The sequence below is a fragment of the Uloborus diversus genome, chromosome 9, assembly GCF_026930045.1.
Source record: "Uloborus diversus isolate 005 chromosome 9, Udiv.v.3.1, whole genome shotgun sequence".
NCBI lineage: Eukaryota > Metazoa > Arthropoda > Arachnida > Araneae > Uloboridae > Uloborus > Uloborus diversus.
Window position 1 is genome coordinate 126,840,312 of NC_072739.1, and position 21,958 is coordinate 126,862,269.

General features: G+C 31.3%; 1 protein-coding gene across 1 annotated transcript in view; it reads left to right on the forward strand.

Annotated features, from left to right (window-relative positions):
- LOC129229381 (DDB1- and CUL4-associated factor 11-like) overlaps nucleotides 1–21,958 on the forward strand; it is a 59,185-nt gene that overhangs the window by 24,160 nt on the left and 13,067 nt on the right. Inside the window, exons 6-13 of the mRNA XM_054863674.1 lie at nucleotides 3,574–3,674; nucleotides 4,333–4,435; nucleotides 4,681–4,724; nucleotides 5,004–5,127; nucleotides 6,096–6,153; nucleotides 7,557–7,649; nucleotides 8,549–8,641; nucleotides 16,487–16,576. Of these exons, the coding sequence (XP_054719649.1) occupies nucleotides 3,574–3,674; nucleotides 4,333–4,435; nucleotides 4,681–4,724; nucleotides 5,004–5,127; nucleotides 6,096–6,153; nucleotides 7,557–7,649; nucleotides 8,549–8,641; nucleotides 16,487–16,576 (706 nt within the window). The remainder of the gene's footprint in view (nucleotides 1–3,573; nucleotides 3,675–4,332; nucleotides 4,436–4,680; nucleotides 4,725–5,003; nucleotides 5,128–6,095; nucleotides 6,154–7,556; nucleotides 7,650–8,548; nucleotides 8,642–16,486; nucleotides 16,577–21,958) is intronic.

The window sequence follows — 21,958 nt, forward strand, 5'->3', positions numbered from 1 at the left end:
TACCAAATTCTTAAAACTGTGCCTTGACTTACAATACTTGAATCTATCATCACACTGAGCAGTTTCTTTGAATAGACAAAAAGCGGCTTGCATATAATTAAAGCTTCTTTAATCTATCTGAAGAACCACATGGGCCAAATTTTTATATTAACACCTTTTCTCCTGAAAAGAACATAATCCCCAACCATTTCAGAAAGTCTCCAAATAAGCTTATCTGACTTCTTTTGCTTTAGGCAGGTAGAAATTTCAAAATGTAGATTCATATTACTGCATTTGGCCTATTGCATTGAAACAATAAAAAATTAATTTAAATCGAAGAAGTATGAAATGGAAATATATTTATGAGATTTTTTTTAGCTATAATAGTCATAATTCCTTTCAAGCATTCTTATTTTGTTTATGCAGGGCTTTCATACTTATTTTATTATTTTTTGCATCAACAGACTAGTTGTAATTAAATTGAATTCAATATATGAGTGCTATACTTTTAGCATAAAATTACTACAGGAGCAGTGAAACATGAATTAATGGTGTCTCAGTGTTCTCTCATTGAGATATAAAAATTCCGATAGTCCCATTTCCAGACAAATAAAAACTATTATTCTAGTGCTAAGATGAACATTAAATAATAGGGTAATGTAAGATTAAAAACACCAGTCTTTAAAGCTGTTCTACCAGTTTAGAAACAACACAACAAAAAATGCTGATATTTTAGTTCAATGGGGTTTAATTGTGGTTACATAGTTATATTTTATACACCAGATTTGAAAGCAACCACTTTTCGAAAGTAATGTGAACAGTATTTTCAAACAGTACTGTTCACAGTACTTGACTTTTAAAATGTTGTACCAGGCTGAAACATCCAAACAGAAGATACTTTGCTGTTGTCTCACTGTCCCCACTCTTCTCCTACTTTTCCCTCCGACTCCAATACCCTGGTTTTATTGACAGAATGAAACGATTGTTGTCCAATATTTGGCGATCATGCTAAAATCCCAATGATCAGAATATCCCCTTAACTGTTTCATTTCCAATTGGTATAAATTGCATTGGGAAGCAATCCCTACTAAAAGAAATGAGATCCCATCAAAAACATAAATGGTACAAAAAGATATGTTTCGCTTCCACCACAAAAAGTTGTGCAATTTCATATTGAACCAAGTCGGTTGTTTTAGTTAATTTCTTTGGAAGCAGCTATTTAACAAATTTGTCTTAAATAGTTTCTATTAAGGTTATACTTCCGTACAAACATTTATAGGGACTGTATCAGTCTTAGACATTTTTGCATCTAAAATAAATATAGTTACTTGGCAATTGCAAGACAACAAACTAATGTAGCAATATGGTACTCATCCCATTTCGCTGGTGTTTGAAAAATGACACAACTGATAGCAAGCAGAATATCTGCACTGGCAACCTTTTAATTTGATTTTTTTTTTTAATTGTTATTTATAGTGTTTACACAGTATCCTGAGTGTTGTCGCCAACTAAGTTTGCTTGGCGAGATTGTTTGAGCACAAATTGATTAATATAGAACAACTTACTATGTAGATTACTTTTATTCTAATATAAGGCCAGCTGGCTACATTTATGAATATGAAACAAGCACAAACAAAAAGCTCAGATTGCTGTTATTAGATAGGGATCAATCCAGTAGAAATCACCCAGGCTTTTTTGCTCGACATTTTTGAATTTCTAAAATTTTTACCAGTTATTTATCACTAGAAAGTGAGTTCAAAAGTGTTGAAAGAAAATTTTTTAGGCTCATACTTTTTTAACGCCCCATTTTATGTTTGCTTAATAGCCGTTTTTGAACCAAAAACAAGTTTTACATTAATGCATCTAACTTGGTTAATTTTACAGCTATCAAGCCAAAACTAAGTCCTACATCATCAGAATGATGCCTAAAAAATGATTTGCTTGTTATTTAAATGCTGAGAAAGATGAAGAAAAAAATTAACAATTACAAACTAAAAATTAACATACAATACAGGTTTTAGTGCTGAAAATTAAAAAAGGGAGGAGAGTCTCAGCTCTAATTTTTTTTCCTGTGTAGATATAATGTAGGAATACTTGTTGTAGAAATTTTAAGTGTGAGAACTTTGTCCTTTTTTTTGCAAATTTTTTCAAAAACGCCGAAAAATAAATTTTGGCAAAGTTAGAAGTCATATATCTCAAAAGGGACTGAGTGAAAAATTATGAAATTGATACAGGTGACACCATTTTAAGACATGAAAATATGATAACAATTTGATGACTGAGACTCAACTGGTACAAGAGTTATAGTGCATTGAAGTTGTCCAAATATTGCAATTTTTGCAAAGTTTAAAGTAAAATATGTCAAAAGGGACTAAGTGAAAAATAATGAAATTAATACAAGTAGCACCTTTTTATGATATGAACCTATGATAACAATTTGGTGACTGAGACTCAACTGGTACTAGAGTTATAGTGCATCAAAGTTATCCAAATATTGCATTATACATACATAACCTTCAGCATCATTAATGATCATAAAGCACATTTTAACTTAATATCATTGGATCTGAGTGTGTTACAAAAATATAGTACGTGTCCATTTAATCAGTCAATGCGATAAATTTATAATTTTTTTAAAGTATTGAAAATGTTGCAATTTATTTGCTCCCCCCCCCCCTTTTTTTTTTTTTTGAAAAATTTTTCAAAAATGGCAAAAATTGCATTTTGGCGAAGTTTAAAGTCAAATATCTCAAAAGGGACCAAGTGAACAATTATGAAATTGATACAGGTAACAATTTTTTACGACATGAAAATATGGTAACAATTTGATGACTGAAATTCAACTGGTACTAGAGTTATAGGGCATTAAAGTTGGCAAAATATTGTATTTTTGCAAAGTTTAAAGTGAAATATTTCACGTGGCACTGAGTGAAAAAAAAAAAAAAGAAATTAATACAGGTCGCACTTTTTTTATGATATGAACCTGTGATTGCAATTTGGTGTGAGATTCAACTGTATCAGAGTTACAGTACATCAAAGTTGGCAAAACATTGCATTACACATACACAAAGTTAAAAATTAATTCATAGAAAAGTTTCATTTTCCAAACATTTAACAGTAACAAGAGTTCCTCTTCTTTAATAAATTAAATTCATGCAATAGAAATATGAACAAAAAATAAACATTAAAAAAAAAAGTATGAGCCTAAAAAAATTTTTTTTTACGCTTTTGAACTCACTTAATAGTAGAAATAACTAGTAAAAAAATTAGAAAAATCAAAAATGTCAAGCAACAAATTTTATTCTTTTTGGGTGATTTCAAATGGAGAGAGATTGACCCATAGATGAGAGATGACATAAAGTTGGTATGCGAGTGCCAAGTCACTATATTTATTTTAGAAATAAAGATGTCTAATATTGATGCAGTCTCCTATAAATGTTGCAAGGTAACTTAGCAGAAACATTTTAAGACAAATTTGTTAAATAGGTGCTTCCAAAAATATATGTGATCGCACAACTTTTTACGGTGGAAGCGAAACTTTCCTTTTTGCACATTTCATGTTTTTGAATGGGTTTTTTATATTTATTTCTTTAGAGTTCTTCCAAATAAAATGAATATGCTGGATAGATATCATGGTAAAGTGTTTTGTGGAACTTTTGCTAAAGACGGGGATGTTTTTATGTCTGCAGCTCAAGGTATGTAAAAATCTAATATCAGAATCCCACTTTTTCATAATTATGTCTCATAATGCATATATTTTACCAAACCATTTTTTTTTTAAACTTTCAAATTAATATTTTAAAATCAAAATCATCCAAAACATAATTTTACAGGAAGACTATTTTTGGATTTAATAGAATGTGCATTGCAACCTTTGAGTATCAAAATAAAATTTCTTATGGGTCAAAATTTGGCAACAAAAGCAGAAAAGGAAGTTAAAACCAAAATTAATGCCAACTGTTACTCTTTTTTTCCAGAATGTTTTCCTGCACGTTAGTGTTTTCTTTATGCTTTGAATTCTAGTACCGAATTACTCACTGGGAAAGAGTAATGAGGGTTGCAAAGCTTGTGATCTTTAAATTTTATTTTTTGCCCATTTGTAAAAAATGTGGTAAATTCTATGTATTGGATAAAGAAGTTTCTTTTTTCTTTCTTTTTCAATTAGGGGGAGGGGGGATGATTAAGGCATTCTAAAGTCCAAATGAACTACACTTTTGGAACGTCCAAATTATTCTAATGACCTGAAAAACTTTTTTGCACTTGATAAAAATTTAACAATCCAACATTCTTACCTTTCATTTTTATTATATTTAAAGCTATTGGTTACCATCTTTAAAATTTTTATGATTTCAGATTATTGTATACGTCTGTATGATACAAGCAAAGGACGTTTTAATCTTAAAAGAACTGTTGAAGCTAGAGATGTCGGCTGGAGCATATTAGACATTGCAGTTAGGTACTCATTTCTGTCAATTATGTCAGAAAACATTCTTCCCAATAAAATGAATCTAGTATCAAAAATTCTAATTTGATACCTTGATGTGAAATCATTGCTGTTTTTATGATACATGTTAAGATTTACTATTTTTAATAATTTACTATAGATTATTATGGCTATTATTTCAAATGTAAATGTTTGTACCATAACAGAATTTTACATAAAACAACTGAAAATAATTTGCATATTTTATTTATTTTTAGCCCTGATGGTAGTAGCTTCATTTACTGCAGCTGGTCAGAATCCAGTAAGTATGCAATTTATTTCGAATGTCCTAAAATATCAATGTCTGATCAAATATCACGAAAGTATTTTAATTTAGCTCTATTGCAAATATTTTTGCTATATTGATTTCTCAAATTGTATTTCTGCTATATTGATTTCTCAAATAGTATTACTAAGTAGTTGTGCATATTAAGATAATCACTGAAAATCTAAGTATTAATTTACTTGTCTTATGATTTAATTTTTCCTAATTAAAAAAAGTTGTTTTATTTAAACTACAAATTTTTCTTCCTTATCCTAGTTCATATTTGCAATGTATTTGGAGAACAAGAGGTTCATGAAGCACTTCCTCTCTTTCCGGACGAAAGAAGATTTTGTGTATTTGCACTACGCTTTTCACAAGATGGACGGGAGATTCTTGGAGGGTATGTTTCCTTCTTTTTACTCCTTTCTTTTCATTCAAATTACTTCATATCTATCACATAAAGAAGGGGTTTTTTTTTTTTTTTTTTTTTTTTTTTTTTAAAACTGAACTTGCTCATTTATTTTCTAATGTTTATTTCTCTATAGTAGAACTTTGGTGTAATATTTTTATATGGCACCCCTACTGCAAGAGAACTATGATCCAAAAAAATGAACTCGGAATTCCACATGTTTTGGCCGAATTTTTCTCTGTGTTCCATTTGAAATTTTTTTTTGTGTTACCTTTTAAGGATTTTGAGATAGTTATAGTAGTAACTGTATAGTGGAAAGTGTTATATTATTTCATCATACGCTTCATTGTATATGTATTTTAAAGTAGCTTTATCCACGTCAGATTTTGTAATTCAAAATGTCATTCAACCTCAGAAAAAATGTAAATAAAATTAAAGCTGAATTTCCAAAATATCTTTAAAATTTCTCAATTTAAAAAACAAGGCAGTCTTGAGTTGTGGTATTGGAAATGCAATATTGTATGAAATCTATTTCAGTTCCGTTTTTTTTTTATTTTATTTTATTTTTTTTTTATGAGAGTAAAAATACAGATGTTTTAACTAGAAGACATACATAATAAAATAATTGAAACATGCAATAAAATTAATAAATTAAAGGAAAATTCAATAAAGTTGGAAAAATATAGAAAACAAGGAATATATTCATAAAATATTGAACTCCCCAGAAAAAAGTTTATTGATCAAATAAGTTGTAATCCTAAAATAATGCGAATCGACGGAATGCTTGAATAAAAATAGTTTTTTGATTAGAAAAACATTTTTCTTGTAATTAAAATGTAATAGGAGTATATTTTAATGCAATGTTACTTGTTAGCATGTCTTCGAAATTCAACATGTACCTGAAATGCTGAATGTATTAAAAATTTCTTTTTGATCATAAGTTTTGCTTTTCCTTTCAGAGCTAATGATGAATGTCTATATGTATATAATCGAGAGGAAAATAAAAGGACGTTGAAGGTAAATATTCTCTTATTTGCTTTAAAATTAGCTGTATGTTTGTATTCCATTATTTTTTTTAGATATGTAGTAATGATGTGCAATATCTTAATGAGACTTTCTTATCTGAAATAAAAGTTAAAAGTATTTGATATGCATCATGTAGTTTAAAGTAAGCAAGCGTGCCCATCCCACCAAGAGTGATGACACCCCCCCCCCCCCCCCCGAACAAGAAAATTAATACATTTTTCAGTTTATGTATTTCTTGATGTTTTAAATACTTTTTAAGTGTTGTATCTACTTCAAAATTCATTTATCGCACACCTAATACAAGACCGCCACATGTCAAAAATTGTCAATTTTGAGTTATATGCATGTCCTGGTGCATTTTTATTTGTTCTATTAAAATGCTAGACAGCCACAAATGAAAAACATTTTTTTAACATTATTTTTGAAATGGGTCAGTGTGATACTATAAAATTTTAAGCTAAAGCGCGTTACATTGAAATTGATTTTCTCGAAAAGTAGTTTTTGCAGATTTGGCAGTGTTGTACTAGAAGTGAAATGTGCTGTAATCAATGTATACTTGAAATCTGCTCAAAAATATTTTACGAGTGTCCTTTAATTACTAATTTCAATTTTTGTCATTTGGTTTAAAAACCTATTTTTCCTGAATGTGAAACCGGCATTCCAATTAGGGAATTTTCGTAATCCCCTTCTCTTATTGCTAGGTGCTTTGTTATGACATATGTTTATTTAGAAACAGGAGCATTAAAGTAAATTTCTTTTCAGTCAAACAGATCAGATATGAAAAAAAAAATCACAATTTGACGTACATTTTCATGCTAAAAGAATCTCAGAAGAAAATCTGAAGATTCTCTACAAAAATTATAATATTTTATTGAAATAATGAAAATTTAATCAGTTTTGTGTTTTGACAACTTAATTAAAATTGCTACCAATAAAGCCAGCATATAGTTGATTACTCTTGTGCAAAATAGCTGACATTTTTGAAAAAAAAAAAAAAATTTGGAAAAAAAAAAGCATTTTACCTGCTAATTTCAAAGGTAACTTGTTTAACAATTCATCTAGAGTGCAGCCTCCATAGTCTGTTGACATTTGTCAACCTGGGTTTTTAAAAAAAAAAATAATCTGGAAAAGTCGGAAATATTCATTCTTGAACATTTGTGGCAATCCTGTAACATGGATTTTGCATTTCTGTGAAAACCGGTAGAACTTTATTGCAAACTTTAATTACAACTTTTGTGAGCTACGCTGGCCTAGCAGATTGAATTGCTTATTGACTGATTTCATCGGAATCAGAACCGATTTTAAAGTTCTCATGTCATCATGATTTTTATAAATCACAGTTATTGAAAGTGTTGACTATTTTCGATGTTATAATTTGCACCTTTATGTTTCAGATCCGTTCACATGAAGATGATGTAAATACAGTTGCTTTTGCTGACAACACTTCACAAATTTTATTTAGTGGTGGTGATGATGGTATATGTAAGGTAATGTAAGGTTTTTTTTGTTTATGTTTTTTTAAATGTGAGGCTTACATATATGGATCATTCTAATTTTATAACATATTCTAAATAAATCTAAATAATTTATGACATATCTAATTTTATAACATCACTAGTTTTATAGGCAGGTTTCATAGACTAAAAATGAAGTGTAAAAAGTGGATAACAGTCGACTTGTGCTACAATGCGACTCGACCCACACAAAATGGCTATAACCGGATATTTTATAACAACATCCTGTAGAATTTCTCGATGATGTAGGCTTCACATGTGCTGTTAGGATCATGAACTTGAATGATCTCAGTATTATAACACTTAGAGAGTTCAATAGTGAGCATTGCTGCTCTATCATAAAACTTGTGGCTTTTGTTACCTTTTTTTTTTTTTTTTTTTTTTTTTGCGTACAAAAAAAATCTTTTTCTGTTACAACTTCTATTTTCTGTATGTTCCTTGAGAATAATGCTTATGTTCCCTTTTCAAATCAAGAAATTTTCAGCTTTTCTGCTCACTTCACCAAGTCTTGCATTTTCATATGTGACATGGTGTAGCTCTTCTTAAAGTTCAAGGCTTATTTTTGTAGCTCACAGACCTGCAATTTGAAGAATCTATTTAGTCCATCACATTTTCAATATATTTCTGAAATAGAAACCATTGTCTTGAATTTATTTTGCTGCTTATTTATTGTTAACAACCACTTAATGTTATAAAATTCCCAAGTTCTCATGCAGTTAGACACACGCACCCAAAATAAATAAATAAAAGTAAGGGGAAAAAATAAAAATTCTGGAATTAAATTAAAATGAGGTATTTTCTAAATCCAAAATTTCATGTGTTTACAGTTTAGTCCATGACGTAAAAGTTAAGAAGAAAAATATCTGTTTCAGGTTTGGGATCGTAGAACACTTATAGAATTACAACCTAAGCCTGTTGGAATTTTACTTGGACATGAAGATGGTATTACTTATGTGGATTCCAAAGTAAGTATATTGTATGTTTATATAGTTTTTAACACTTTCTGTCTCTACATCTATTTGACATTATGGCAAATCACCCCATCCCCTTCCCTCTTGATCCTAATCCTCAAAAAACTCACCTTAGCAGTAGTATGGATCGTCTACCACAGAAACAATTCTTTATACAAACATTTGAAAGGACACAGAAGTAATTTTTTCTACTCCAAAAGTGATATTAAAAGTCATTTTATTTGCTCTAAAACCTCAAACAATGTGTGTGGGTGACTGACTGCATTACTGTTATGGGGGGTGCCAACCTTGGAGAAACAATTTGAGGAGCATCTGTGATGATTTTGAGGAGCAATTTGAAATTTTACGAAGTAACTCTGTATTTTGCATAACATTCAATTAAAAAAAACTAGATCCACTTATCTAAAACTGTTTCTGAGCTTTGATAATCATCTAAACGCTAGCATAAAAATTAAAAACAGCTTTAAACACCATATCATGCTTTAAAATGCTCAACCGGGAAATGCGGAACATAATAACTTTTTTACGAAGCTTCGCTATTTTTGTGGAGAGATTCCACAAGATGCGGAGCAGTTGGCAACCCTGCTGTTACCTTGTAAGCCTGTTTACCATAATGTCAGCTGAATACAGTGGGAGGAGTGGCCTGATCCATTTGTGACTTCCTACTTAGTGCGCACCATTTTTAGAACTTCCCCTTCTTTTCATCAGAATGTCAAATTTTGGTCTGATTAAAGAATAAACTATTCTCAATGTTATTGGTAGTCTTAAGTTTTGTGTCCGCTTGATGATATTGTCACTACTGCTGTCATGAAAGTATGATTGGAACCTGTGGAGGTTGTTTTATCAAGAGGTTACTAATCAATTCTGTTCTTGTAAGCATGATTGAACAGACCCCGAAGAGTTCCTATTTTTCCTACTTTTTAGAGCTCTCTCCTTAAATTCCTACTTTTTCCTTTTTTTCCTACTTTTTCTTTCTTTAGTATAGCACTTCTAATTGTGCATTGATTCTTATTTTTACAATGCCGCACCAATAATTTTCTGCATGTTTCAAGTTTGAAAAACAAAAGAAACAAGCGAATCCTGATTGTGGTGGAAAAGTGGTTAAATTTCAAATTGTTAGAAAAGGAACCACCAACTTAAACAAAAAAAAAGAGGAAAAAAAATTTAGGCCAATCGTATTTAAAGTGTTTCCGCAAAACTCCAGGATGTCTCAATGTTTGGTGCCTACATAGAACTCAAAGAGAAAAAGGTTTGACTTACCCCAATGTTGTTAAAGCACAAAAAAACTTCACACAGATTTGGCACACCACATATCTTTTATTTTCCGACCATCATTTACATGAAATTCTCAGGGTGCTCCCGCGAATTCAACCAAAGATTTTCTTCTCACATGGAATGAATTAAAAAATTTAAAATACAAGATTGTAAGACAGTCTATTGCAGGGACTCAAATTGTCAAAAGGGATGGATCAGCTTCACACATGAAAAAAATGACGTGAGTTGATGTTGCAGGACAAAGAAACGGATTCAACCCAAAAAAAAAACGGAGGAATGATATTTCACATTATAACATTAGCGGGACGAATGACGTGATGCATCACTGGAGCTGGGGACGATCAACTGGCGATGAAACAGAGAACCTCATCTCACCACGAAATTGTGATGCAGGTGTTCGAATTTACTTCAGCTTTGACCGCACATACCGCTCTTGTTTCGTACGGTATCACCAGATGGAGATGCCACCATCATCGATTTTGAACGAAGAAAAAAAAGGGTGGAACTAAAAACTTCAAGATAAACTTTCATTCAACATCGTTGGAACAAAAACACATGGACGCGGCCATTTTCTTTTATCTTGGTTCTTGGCTATCATATTGAGCTGAATTCTTTAACTAATCGCTCATTTTATGTAGTTAACAGGGCTAATCAGCTCCTGTATCAATAATTATAGCATCAGATCACTTAGTTAACGAATAGATCGGGATTCATAATCCCCATCATCGTCAATTCGTATGATGACCTTTCACAGGTCTAGCGTCTGTGCTCCTCAAAACAGCACCTTCACATGTCACCACTAGCACTCAACTACTCATGAACATTTTCAGAAAACATCCCAGCAAAAACCCCACGCGGTCGCATGAAAACCAGATATTCATGCGCGGCGTCACTTAGCGTAGCGAATGGGAACGCAGGAAAATGACATCACCGAAGCGTGACCACGCCTACAGCCAATGAGTGAAAAAGGCAGGAGAACAACACATCACAGGAAGAAGAAGGCAAAACATGGCCGCCAAAAACTCGGAAAAGACGCCATTAAATTATAGAACATCAGAAAATGCGAACACAGGAAATAAAAACGCGAATCGATGAAAATATATGTGATAACCATATCACACTGAGCTCTTCATTGACTGACTACGCCACAGTGTCTGCGTGTTTAAAAGTAAATTTTCATAAGTGACTTTTTTGCCGTTGCGGCGTTTATGATCGACTTTTCTTTTTATCGCCCCGACTTCAGTCCTACTGTTTTAACAAAACAATAAAGAAATAGATAATGGCACATTCTGATGCAATTATATATTATTTACCCGTCAATTAGAAGCTTTAATTAGAGTAAATGGCCGACTGTTCAAAAAGTGCTGGAAAACCAAAAATTTCCTGTTTGCCAATTTTTTGTATAGATGATTACAAGTGAAATGGAACTGTATTTAAACAAAGGCAATGTAAAACCTTAAAAGGAACGTAAATAAGCAAAAAATGAAAAACCTGTACACTGTACATATTTTATTGGTGTTAGTATAAAATAAAAGCAACAGATAACAAAAATTCGCAAAAACGTACTACTTCAAAAATAATCACGAAAACTAACTTTTTTCATACATAAATATGATTATTGTTCATTCTAAATCAGAAACATGATTTTACAATTCATAAAATTTCATTTTCTTTCCTCGCAAAGAGTGTATTTGCAAAAAAAAACACAGCAAAACCTAGATGGGCAAAACGTTCCTGATCGTTGGAGAAAAATTGGAAATCAATTTAATTGCGAGATTCCGTTTTTATTTCTTGACATTTTTAAAAGTTAATCCCTTTACTACTTCAAACGTACTGTTAGTTTATTTTTGGTACAGTTTTAAATCAAAAACACTGTTAGTTTATTTTACACTAGCCGCCTGCGGCGACCAGCCGGTCCGCTTTCTTACGCCATTCGCCTTTCTATGCAAGCAGCCACCTACGGCGGCTGGTTGGCTAACTTGTCATTTAAATTTTTACTTCAAGTTTGCCGCCTTCGGTGGCTGTTTAAATAAATTTGGCAGCAGTATTAATCATATATCTCTATTTTTTGTTGTGCCATTCACATTTTTACGCCAAGATTGCCGCCTTCGGCGGCTATCTACCTTTACGATCTTTCTCTAAATTTTCTTATCCATCTCTATTTATTTTAACCTCCCCTCCCATTTCCTAATAAAAACAAAGATCACTCAAAAAAACCCATCTTTTTTTTATTTAAGTAGAGCAAAAAAAAAAAAAAAGTTATCTTCAAAATTCCCCATAGTGTGCAAAAAGTAGCGTTTGACAAAGAAAATAAAATCTGTTATTATTGAATTAAATGTGCATAACTATGAAATGTAACGTAATATAGATGCAGCAAAACGTTCCAGCTTGGAGGGGGGGGAATGGAAAAAGAAATAAATGCAATCCCTAAATAAAACAAAAAAAAAAAAAAAGGAAAGAAAAAAGCAAGCTCTGCCGGAAAACACGTGGTCATTACGTCATAAAATGTAGAAGTAAGTTGTATAGTAAAAACAAAAGATAAACATTGTTTGCGATTAAGATTCCATCGTAAATACCGAATAGAAATCCAAGTAGTGACGTCAGAGGCATAAAAGATTGAAGAACGCTTTTTTCGACCGATGCGTGGAAAGACATGTGTTCAGCATTAAAAAATTGTTTGAAAAAAAACTATTGCGTATTTTTAAGAACTTTTTTCTTCTGAAGAGGGCAAAATTGTTTTACTATTACCAACTTAAATTTTAGAAATGGGGCTTTGATACTTCTCGCAGGATGATATTAGAAAAAAATAAAACCCGAGAAAAACGGCTAATTAAAGGTTTTTTCAAAAATTCGTAAAAAATACAAAAATTGCTCTGTCTTCAAAATTTTTTCATTCATCATATTTAAAATTAAACTTCCTACACTACAGTACAAAAAATATTTGTAAGGTGCGATTGGTTCGGGGTCTGTGAGGTAAAAAGTACTAAAAAGTGCAAAAAAAAAACACATAAAACATTAAATAACTTTTTTTCTAATTAAAATATCAAAAATCGAAGCCCGAGGTGCACATCTTCAGCAAAAACTGCACCTGTATACCAAATTTCATCTTTCTAGGTCTTACCGTTTTCTCGGGATGCGCGCCACACACACACACACAAACATCTTATTTTATTATATGTATAGATTAGAAATAAAGTGATAGAATGATTCAGAAAAGATACTGTATTACCCTGCGTTATCTGGCATGCCGCAAAATTCGGGGGTCACCAGATTTTCAATAACACTTGCCTGGTCCTTTCCGGCATGCTTGAAAAATCGAGGTTAGGAAAAAAGTAATACTTAAAAATATATGTTCAGCTCAAAAATGAATATAAGTCTATACACATCTTATTACACAGTATTAATAAACAGTTTAATTTTGGTTGGTTGGTTTGATTGGGTATTTTGGTGCAAGAGCCTTAGTAGGTTATACCACGCCAAACGATTGTTGAATAGTGGAAAGAAGAGCCAAAAATTTCTTTTTATAAAGTAGCAAAGGACATAAAACTTCAAGAATTTTTAAAATTTTGCCAAAATGACGACGAAGTTTTAAATTTTGAGTGACAAGTTGAAAGAAAAAACTGAGAAACAATTTAGAGCAATATAAAAAATATTAACAATTAAACAATGACAAGACAAAAAACAAAGACATAAGAAAATAATGAACATAAACAAGGGAAAAAAATCGTTTAATTTTGTAAAAATATTTACTGACAATGTCATTTGTTATTTTAACAAGAGAAAAATATTGTGTAATAATATTTCATTAAATTTTATAAAAATTTAATGAAAACCAAGCAAACATTTAAACAGTAAGTGACCGCCCCTAAACCAGTGCTAAAGAATTTACTATATCTATTCAATAAATAACAAATAAACTTACCTCTCTAAAAGGAATGTAAAATAATTTATTTAAAAAAATTATGAACAAATCGCAGTAGCAGATATTGCTTCTGAATTGATTATTTTATTGGCATGTATTGAAATTCGTTAATAATGACCTACCCTAAACAAACATGTGTTATATGTAATACACAATTTTCTTGAAAGAAAAATTCACTTTCCAGATTTATTTTTTCCTTACAGTGGTTTGCTTTCTTATAGGAGCTGGATGGGGAAATTTGTTTTATTGCAAAATAACCCACAAATTATCCGGCTTGCCAGAAAATTCGAATTTCCCAGCATGCTAGTCAACCTCATTTTTTCAGGCATTCCGGATAATGCGGGGTAATACTGTAATTTATCAATAATCATTGAGTGCTGATCAACTTAGTTTTTACTTCTACTCAAAAGGAAAAGACAATCTATAAATCCTGGCATAGAAGTGTTTAAATTGATAAAATTGCTTGTAACTAATTGTTTTAGTCATTAAAAAATTGAAACAGAACTACTTTGAAAGCTGGATTTAAAAGTTTCAACAAACATAAAGTTTAAACAACAGCATAACAAATTAATCTAAAGGAAAATTTACATTTTTTATAAACTTATTAATTACGTTTAATTAACTCAATTGGTATGATGTGTAAATTATAATTAAAGACTTTTTAAACATGAGGAATCTTGTATTTAAAAAAATGTAAATAGTGGCTTCATATTTGACAAAAATATCAGAATTAGAATTTGTGACAGGTTTTTGACTTTTCGACTGGTTTTTGAGATCAAAATCCCAACCCTGCAATGTAGGAATCCTGCCTCTACTAATGATGATTTCATAATCCTATATGTAGATTAGGGTGGTCCAAAAAATCCCTTTTTAAAAAAGTTCTGATTTTTACTGGTCTTACCCTCTTATTTGGTTCCACTTGTATAAAAAATAATTATTGTGAAGTTACAGCTCATAATTTTAACTTTTAGAGGTAGCTCAACATCCTCAAAGTTCGGTTAACAACAGATTTTATGTAATAAATGTAAATGAGAAGAAAAAGGCTGAAATAAGCAATACAACTGTATTGCATTCAAATCTTTAGCATTTTGTATCTTGAAAGTTGTACAACAATTACATTTAAATGATTATGGATGTGGTTGTGTTAGTACCTACCAAACGATTTATTTGCTATCGGTGTAAGCATGACAATGTTTTTCGACAACCTGCAACAAGAATTGAAATTGATCTTCAATGATTATTATTTTTTCATTAATTTTTTTTATAATATATATTAATTCTTTTCAGCAAGATTATTAATAACTGGCTTCCTCCAATAAATTTTATTGCTGTGTGAAGATAATTCTCCCAAAACTCTCAGATTTGTTAGATCTCTTAAGTTTTGCATGATAAAATATATCGGGTAAATTCTTTTTTTTTTTTTTTTTCAGTTCATGAAGCGAATCATAAGTTAGGAAGTCTTCGAATTTCATGAGATTGAGCATAATCTCAGGTACTTAGCAGCAATATTTTTTCACTGACTTCTTGAACAGCTTTACCAATTCGAGTGGATCACTAGATTGTTAAAAAGAGCCATGCAATTTTATTTACTTCTTGATCAATATTTTTGCATTGCAATTATGAAATTTATATTTCATTAAATTAAATCATTACATAGTGCATTCTGCAGTGTAGAAACTGTCACCCTGGTTTTAAATAAACACATTACACAAATATACCAAATCGTTTGAAATCCAATATCTTCTACTGAAGTGATGGCGAGCTTGTGGTAAATACTTGTATTTCAAAACAGTACAAGATGTTTAACATTCATTAAGTATAGTGCTTAGTTCTAGGTACAATAATTATGATTCTAGGAAAGGGGTTTTATGCTGAACTATTAAAATCAGTTCAAGAAATTCTCAGTAATCCTCTCTTGAGTCATACAGCAATTTTTTTAACAGATTGTATTCTATAACCTTTTACATCAGCCACTTTTCCTTATTATTGTGTCTTGTAATGCATTTATCCTTATGAATAAACTCCCAGCAGGCCTAGAATATGTTACAGAGAAGTAATTTTGGTGCAGAAGTATAGAAACTGCATTTATTAAAAATGGCACCAATAATCAATTCTATAGTGTGGTGTTGACATTCCAGAATTAATTATTTTGTAAACAGGTGCTATTGCTTTTGCCAGTATTGATGCTTCTTCGGCCAAAGCCTCATAGCACAACATTTTGTGCACTTACAAGCAATTGGACAGAATTGCATTAACTGCTACATCTTACAAGACACATTTGTGTATTTACAGAATATATTTCATGGCTAGCTAATGTAATGTTGAAACTGTGTATATAAAAGTATTAGTTTTACAATGTAATTAATATCTGTTTATTGAAAAAGCAATCATATTTGTGATTAGTTTAGTCCTTTATCAATTTACTTATATTTCGGCAACTTCATCGGCTTTGAGCCAAGCCTCTAAATATTATTCAAATGTTATAAAATTTTGTTCTACTTATTTTCTTATGTATTGGAACCAAATGGGAAGGTAAGACTCAAAAAATTTTCACCTTCGAAATTTTGGACCACCCTAATGTAGATATTATACCTTCATGTAACATAATTTGCTTTTTAATTTGTTGTGTAATTATTTTTCAGGGTGATGGTCGACATCTAATCACTAACAGCAAAGATCAAACTATTAAACTGTGGGACATGAGGGCTTTCTCACCGTCATCAAGTCTCGAAGTAAGTTTGAACTCACTAAGCTAGACATATGATTTGGTTTTGAAAAATGGTGCTTTTTGTTTCATATTTTAAAGCATTATTGCGAAAGGCATGCTAATCACAAGCAGGGTAGCAAAACTTCTTGTCTCGGTGTTCGACGCTAGCATTAATTTGGCTGCATCATAAGTAGTTATCTTATTGTTTATAAAGTTATTTGCTGATTTTGTACTCACATGCAACCATACTATCAAGGAAAAAAATTAACATTTAGTTATTACTAATAAGATTATAATCAACAAATGCTTAGTTTTTTGATTTTATGAAGAGCTTCTAAAAGTACAGATTGTTTTAGTGTTTGTAAATGTGTGTGTCAAAAGCACTATAATACAATACAAATGTGATGACCAGCAACAGGCTCTGGGCCAAGCTAGCCTGGTCCTAGTCAGTTTCTTAGTCCCCAATGAAGATCAATGGCCTTCTTAAAGCCAGGGTTCGTACGGGTCATGGAAATCCTGGAAAGTCATGGGAAAAAAAATAAGCAAATTTCAGACCTGGAAAAGTCATGGAAAATTGAAATTTTCAGTCTAGGTCATGGAAATTTATTTTCAGTCATGGAAAAATGTTCTGGGAAAAAGTAACAGTAGCGAAAAAGAGCATTAGAAATCTTGATTGATTTAGTATTGTGCACCATGAAAGCTATTTAAACTGAAAAATTGAACTATCTCAAAAAACATTGCATTCAAGTTCGTTTCCATCACTCCTAAATCTTTATTTCCAAATTTATCAAAGTTTATCTCAATTTGTTGAAGGTTTTGGACAATCTTTAGTCATGCGATAGAATACAGAAATAGGGGAATTCTAATGTTTAAAAACAGTAGTGCCCAATATACGGCCCGCAAAATTTATCCATGCGACCCAGTGGTACGTTCAGTGTCATTATTATGTTCTGAAATTTCCGAACCTGTTAATTTATATGCATTTGGAAATGTACAAATAAGTAAACAAGTACATTTAAATCAAAAGATTTATTGATGATTATTATTATTATTTTTTTTTTTTAATATCTGGTTTAGAAACATGAATTTACTAAAGAATGTGGCTTTATTTTCAAGAACCAAAAAAATTGTCAAGTTGACACTAAAAGGCAACTTTTGAAGCAAATTTATTGAAACTTAGTAATGATTCATTCAACCTTTTCCGCAATCATTATCATTCTGCCTGTTTATAAAAAAAAAATAGTGACATTTAAGCATCATTCACTGTAGTTTTACTTAACTTAAACTTATATGATGAAAACAGGTAAGAATTATTCAGTTTTTTAGGTGTACACTGATATTTTTTCAATTAGGTAGTGGCATTCACATAGAAGTTTTGCTAATGCTCATTTCCAAAAAAGAAAAAAAAAATGGCAAGTTTGATATTAAATAGTACTATTCTCTTCATGTAACAAGGTCATGAAAATTTTCATGAAATCATGAAAAAGTCCTGGAAAAGTCATGGAATTTGTTCATCCAAATAGAGTATGAACCCTGTAAAGCTATCCACCCCCTTGCTCATCACCTCTTCCGGTAAGCTGTTCCAAGTGCCCACAACTCTACTAAAGTAGTAGTTCCAGGTTACCCTGAGATTTGAATAGCTTAAAACAATGACCCCTCGTCCTGCTTTCCATGCAAAAATTTAATCCATTAACAGGGTGGTGACAGATCAGGGAAATGAGGGAGATCAGGGAAAAGTCAGGGAACTTTATTAGTCAGGGAAATATCAGGGAATTTTGAAAAAATAACAAAAAATCAGGGAAAATTGATTTTATGAAGGAAAAAAAAATTTTTTTGCTTTACAAAATTAAGTATTTTAATTCCCTATGCATTTTCCGCCAATTATCTGCTCAAAAAAAGTAAAATTAATGAGGTGTGATTATACACTGCCGCATATTTGTGCATTTTTTTTTCCTCAACGTCAAAGTATTGAATCTTACTTATTCCCCACAGGATGAACTTCCTAAGATTGTTTCTGTGTCTGTTTGTTTCTGTGTCTGTTAGGTTGTTTATTTTACCTAGCTTAAAATTTCCTTTTACGCTTTCAATTCTACGTAAAATAAACAACCATACAGGCAAAGAGGAAGCCTTCATTAATGCCTTAGCTCCTTTGCCTTTATTCCATTGTCTCGAAGTAATTAGCATACTGTAATCAGAATTTCAAGAAGAAATCTTTGGTTTTTGAATTAATACTATAAAAGCTTAAAAATTATTACTTCTTCCTGTTTTTAATTTGATTGATAAAATTGAACTTTCAATAAAAAAAACTTTGTTTTTTGCTGTTATATTATTTGTTATCACTGCAGATTATAAAGGTTTTCTTTTCTTCGGACTTAAGTGATTCTTTTATTTTATAACCAAGTTGTATTCTTCTTTTATATATTTTGAAATTAACTAATTGCTTTTTTATTTCTTTTTTTCCCCCTTGTATTTCAAAGTTGTTTGTTACAAAAGCGATGTAAGATTTTTTTTTCATTTCATACTGAAATCATTTGAAATAGAGTTAACTAAGTAACTTAAGTAAATATCTTTATTTTTTTGCTGTTAAAATGCTGTATTCATTCATTAAAATCTATGTTCTTGATTAGTGAAAAGCTCCATATGAATGGATGTCAAATGGTTTCATCTGTTTTGCATAAATATGTCAATTAGTTATATAAGAATAACTACATTACTTCTATTATTTCACTATTGCTTGTTATTCTTGCAACAATTATTATACTGTTTGAAAATTTAGTTCAAAATAATTTCAATTACTTTTTAGTTCTATCATAAATACACATATGTTTGTAAGAGTGATTTTAATAGTATCTTAAAATTCTTATGCTAAGTGGTTTCTGGAAGTAAAGTATATATTTTTTTAATTCTCTATAATCTTTCCATTGTAGAAAAATTTAATAAACTATTTTGTAAGTTTCCCCCCTCCCCCCAAAAAAATGACTTGATATGTTTTTTTTAACCATTTTAATAAAAAAGTAGCATTTTTTTAAAATATACCTTTAGTTCAACAACTTTACACAACTTAAAACGTTTAAAATACTGCATTTTATACAAACATACTATGGATTTCAAGTAGGGCAAAGAAAGAAAACCATTATCATTGGTAACGTAAATCAGGGAAATTTGGTGAACTTAATCAGGGAAAAGTCAGGGAACTTTTTTTCACAGTTCCTGTCGCCACCCTGATTAACATCATTCATTTTGATAAATTTAAACAACTGAATCAAGTCCTTTCTGATTCTCCTTTGCTCCAGGTTATACATATTAGGCCTTATTAAGTGTGGTATCATAACCTAAATCTGAAAGTCTCCTTACTAGTTTAGTTACCCTTCTTTGAACCCTATCCAATACACAAATATCTTTCCTCAGATAAGGCGACCAAAACTGCACAGCATGCTCCAAATGGGGTCTTACTAAACTCCTATGTAAAGGCAGAAGAACCTTCTTAGATTTGTTTGAAATAGATAAACCCAAGCAATCAAGCACTTAAAAAAAGAGGAGAGAGGAGCTTTATTTTGGTGCTAGTATCAGAAGTAACTGTTTCAGCACTGTAATGTGCAATGTTTTTAAGGGGCCATAAAAGCATTTAATCAAAGAAACTCTTGCATATTATTACTTACTTGTAAGTTAAAACTTTTTAGAGCTTTCAAAACACTTCAGATTTTATTACTCTATGATTAATTACAGCAGTTAGTAACTAGTATCAGAAAGTATTGTAAAATTTTTATTGAATACAGTTGGCTCTTTGTTTAACGACTTTCAAGAGACCACAAAAAATCATCCTTAAGTAGGAAGCGTTGTCAAATAGAATGCTTTTAAAACTATATTGGACTATCTGAAACCTTGAAAAGCCTTCTTTAAATAGAGAAAGTCGTTAAATAGAGCGTTGTTAAACAGGAAGCTAACTATTTTTATACTGTGCCGTGCAGTACCCGCACAGCGATGCCTGTGCTAAAAATTTAAAGAAAATCTGTTGAATTAAAGAAAAACAAATTACATCAAAGTTATATTTGCAGTAGCTTTCAAATGTAAAAAAATCCATAATTCATCGCCAAATTCGCCAAACGACTTTCTAATTTAAAAAAAAATCAATTAACATACGCACAATGAATTTAAAGTAATAACGGTAAAATATTCATAAGCAACAAGGGGGCAACTTCCTCCAAAATGTTTAAAAAGAAAGTAATTGAAAAATTGTCTGGAAAACGGACCTAGTGTTATAGTTGAAAATTGTCTGGAAAATGGACCTAGTGTTATAGTTGAAAATTGTCTGGAAAGTGGACCTAGTGTAATAGCTTTTTCTCAAAAGAGCAGCCTTGGAAATTGGCTTATTTGGAATTGCTTATATCTCCAGTTCTAATTAAGTGAGAGAAATGGAACAAACACCTTCTTGTTCAGGAAAAAAATATCCTTTCCAACAATATACAGTAGAACCTCGGTATAACGACCCCACGATACAACGACCCCTTTGTTCATCTTAAAAAGTCCCAATTATTTTACCATAGGAATAATGTTAATTTTGAATCATTACAACGACCCCAAGCGTATCATTTTTTGTTAGAACGACCGCCAATTTTAGTCCGCAGAACTCATGAGCAAGTGGGCTATTGCTATTGTACTGTGGTGCAACTTCAAGAAACTGTACTTCTCTCTTTGTGTTTGCTTAAAGAAGGGGAGGGGGCATGACGAAAAGGGGAAAACTATAGACCAGAGGGAAGGGAGCAGGCATTTCCAAGAAACGAGTTGTAAGAACGGACATTCTTCTCATTCCCAATTGACCGGAGACTGCATGCCCGGGAACATGACGTGTGGTGGGGTTGCAGAGGGGACATACGTCACTCTTCTCTCTTTTCCAAGTTTGAGAAATTCCTATTGCACTGTTCACTCGTTAAAATGGCTAAGCGAAGTCAAATTTCTATAGATGTTAAGTGCAAGATTTTGGCCGCAGTCGATGAGAATAAATGTCCAAAAGCTGAAATTGCGAGACAGTTTGGTATTCAAAAAAGCACGTTATTCACGATCCTCAAAAACAGAGATAGAATTTTAGCAGCGAATGATGCAGGTGTCTCAAAATCCAGAATGCGTGCACGAGAGGGAAAATTCCCGCTTTTAGAGAAAGCCTTAGTTGAATGGCTTAAAATGATGCGGTCATGCAATGCTCCAATAGATAGAAATGTCTTTAAAGAAAAAGCTAGGGTTTTTCTGAAAAAATGGATGTTGAAATAGATTTCAAAGCTTCAAATGGATGGTTTGAGAAGTTCAAGGAAAGGCACGGACTCTCTTTTAAAAAGCTATGCGGTGAGAATGCGGAAGTCGATACTGCAACAGTCAACAGATGGAGGAAAGAACAATTGAAAACTTTACTAGA